Genomic DNA, 3,032 nt, shown 5'->3' on the forward strand with positions numbered 1-3,032 from the left:
AAGGTCAAAATACGACAACATTCTTTTTAAAGTATATGAGTAATAAATGGAAGTGAGTGGAAAAGAAAAAATCCAAGCATTTTCTGCAATATGTTGCAGACAAAACTCCAATTTTGTTTGCATCAAATGTTCATGTGAATGCAACACAACATGTGTGTTATTTCAGATCCTCACCAGTTTATAGTTAGATACTTGTATATATACTTAGATTTGTCTTCATACATATATATATATATATATATATATATATATATATATATATATATATATATATATATATATTTTTTTTTTTTTTAATAACTCACTGCACTGTTGATTTATATTATTATACTCACTGGTTTACACTCTTGACCGGGAATTAAAACAACCAAATTCAGCAGTACAGAGAAAAGATTTAAATAAAGGAATGGAAGATGCCGGCAGAGGACATGATCTCCAATAACGCCTCCATTTGAGTCTGTGATGGGCAAGAAAAAGAGGCTTATCAACTTGAACTGATAACACGGCCGCCAATTAAGATATGCACTCTATCACACACTATCACAATGAAAGGGTCAGATGAAGTGTTTGGGAGTGAACAGGATCTATAATGGTGTGAACAATGAGTGTGATGAGAGGAACCTATCAAGATGAGTTTTGTTGGAAGACACCTTGAGAGAACAAAACAACCCCCAATACTGTGATGATGAGCACTAGGTGGCACTAAAGAATGATCACAAATATGAAGGCTTCCTGCAAAGAGGAGCTTCTCAAATCTTTATGAGTATTTTACTATAAAACGGAATAGTAATAACACTCAAAAGATACAAATTGTTCTGTCAATATACATTCATTAAATAAAATAAAATATTTCTCAAACTCAAATTCACACATCTGCACCTCTTTTAAGTACAAATCCATCAACTAAAAGTCAAGTTCTTGCTTGATCAAGTTCATATTGCGCTTGTGGCATGTACCTGTATGTAAGTACCTTGTCATTCAATTCATTTAAGGAATTTTCATATATATACTGCATATACAGTATCTATATATAGATATATATATATATCTATATATAGATAGATAGATAGATAGATAGATAGATAGATAGATAGATAGATAGATAGATAGATAGATAGATAGAGATAGAACTATTTATTTGCATACACTGAATGAATTATTCTGCTAATATTTGATCATGAAACGGCAAGTTTCATCCTCTGGCTCAAAATGCCGAAAGCCAAATCCACATATTTATTAGACTCAATATATGAGCCTTCAAAAGCATAAGTCAAGTTACGGAAATTAAAAACAGTTAAAATCATCAGCTTGATTATCCAACCTGGATGATCGGTGAGAGGAAAGATCAGCTCCCTCCCGCAGATATGGTCTGAGACATGTCAACTGGGTGCAGATGTCAAACCTCTGGTGCTTATGAGAAGGCCAGGGAGCAGCCTGATAATGGCCGTCTGCGAGTGCAAGGTTAGTTATCGTACAAACGTGGGTCAACACTCTCAGCCTTCCCTCCCCTCATGTCACAGCGGCCTTCTAATCACCCATCTGGACTCTGTAAACCGCCATCCTCCAGTTTGTTGTCGGGCCTTATCGTTGGCAGCGGCTTAATCTGCCCCAGTGATAAGATATATGCCGCTGTGTACACTCGCTACTACAGGCACACGCTTTCTTCACTCTTTTGCTGCCTACATGCGGCTGTGTCAATTTTTTCACGGACAAGTTCTCGGAACACACAAATTTCCCCGTCATTAGCTGTATCCTGTTTGGCCATTTACGCACACACGCTTTGAGAGCCACACGTCATGGTAACATGGTAAAACTTGACTCAGGTAACCACAGCTCTTAGAGATAAGGCAATTTTACTATAGGGAGCATCAGTGAAAATTAGGTTGACCGGTGATGTTATCTCTCCATTTTGTTGCCGAAAAGGCAAAAAAATCGAGAGCATTAGCAACAAAAAAAAAAGTGCGACGTGTATCCTGTTGAGGCCCAAAAGGGAAGTAAAATTAGAGCCACTTAGCAGTAAGAGGCGGGTAACAGGAGTGCCATGTATTTAATACTCACCAACATCTTGTGAATGTATGATTCTGAAGTGTTAGTTTGTTTGCAGATTTAAAAATGAAGTTTGAAACACAATAAAGTTTAGTAGCATTAGCCACTTGCTATCGAACCAAGTGTAGCACCTTTGAAGGGATGGTCCGATGTCAGCTCAGAGCTCGTACTGTCTCCTCAGAGCACTTTTGCTCTTGATAACATCTGATAGCCACTTCTCACGGAACTGTCCTCGACCGGGTTTGTGCACCAGTCTGTTTGACTCGACCACAAAGTGTGTGTCCACAGGCAGACTCTGGTCTTTGGACCGGGACACATCCATGGTGAAGAAGACACTGGCTGTGCCTAAGATGGGTGTCCGGGGTGTCGGGCAGCTGAAGCAGGCCTGGTAGTGGTACAGAGTGCAGTCCAGTTCTTCAACGGAACCAAGAAAGTCAAGGCTGTAGATCCAGCACGAAGGCATGTTCCATGTTCGGACGTATTCCGCGATCTGCCTCTTACCCACATTCACTGAGAAGTGTTCACAAGGGACCCAGTTGATGAAGCCCACCTCCTCCTCCTCATCATCAATGTTATCGTCAGAACACCTCTGTTTCACCACAAAAGGGATCTTGTGTGGGTCCAGTATGTAGTTTGTCAGTGTGATGGACTCGTCAGGCAGGTCCAGGCCACTGGAACTTGTGGATTCCCCCATTTTGACCCAGAGCCACAGATTCCACAGAACCAGACCGGTCGTGGTCCGAAAGGCTTTCCGATCTGCTCTTATGTTTTTTGGAAGAGTAGGTCTGTCCTGTCATAAAGTCAGGTGTCTCCCATGAGTCATGTTCTTTATTAGGGAAGTGTTTCCATGGAGACGAGTCTTCTGGCAGCTGTAGATTTAAACATTTGTTGCACAGTTTGAAAAGTGTACCATAGCAACATGGATTCCTAAGAAAGAAGTGATTTGGAAGTGTAGAGAAAAAAATAAGTGAAAGTCTTCCATTTCC

General features: G+C 40.2%; 1 protein-coding gene across 1 annotated transcript; it reads right to left on the reverse strand.

The window, feature by feature from the left end:
• Positions 1-342: 342 nt before the first annotated feature.
• akap14 (A-kinase anchoring protein 14) lies at positions 343-2,769 on the reverse strand. The gene is made up of 2 exons (XM_053861390.1): positions 2,178-2,769; positions 343-457 (listed from the first exon to the last, which is right to left on the reverse strand). Exon 1 carries the CDS (start codon positions 2,738-2,740, stop codon positions 2,204-2,206), a length of 537 nt encoding a protein of 178 aa, XP_053717365.1. The 5' UTR covers positions 2,741-2,769; the 3' UTR covers positions 343-457; positions 2,178-2,203.
• Between the last annotated feature and the right edge of the window lie 263 nt (positions 2,770-3,032).

This window comes from Synchiropus splendidus, chromosome 4, assembly GCF_027744825.2.
Source record: "Synchiropus splendidus isolate RoL2022-P1 chromosome 4, RoL_Sspl_1.0, whole genome shotgun sequence".
In the NCBI taxonomy this organism is placed as follows: Eukaryota; Metazoa; Chordata; class Actinopteri; order Syngnathiformes; family Callionymidae; genus Synchiropus; species Synchiropus splendidus.

Excerpts from the sequence above, each read along its gene's own strand:
- akap14 (XM_053861390.1), bottom strand. The coding sequence starts at position 2,740 with ATGGGGGAATCCACAAGTTCCAGTGGCCTGGACCTGCCTGACGAGTCC.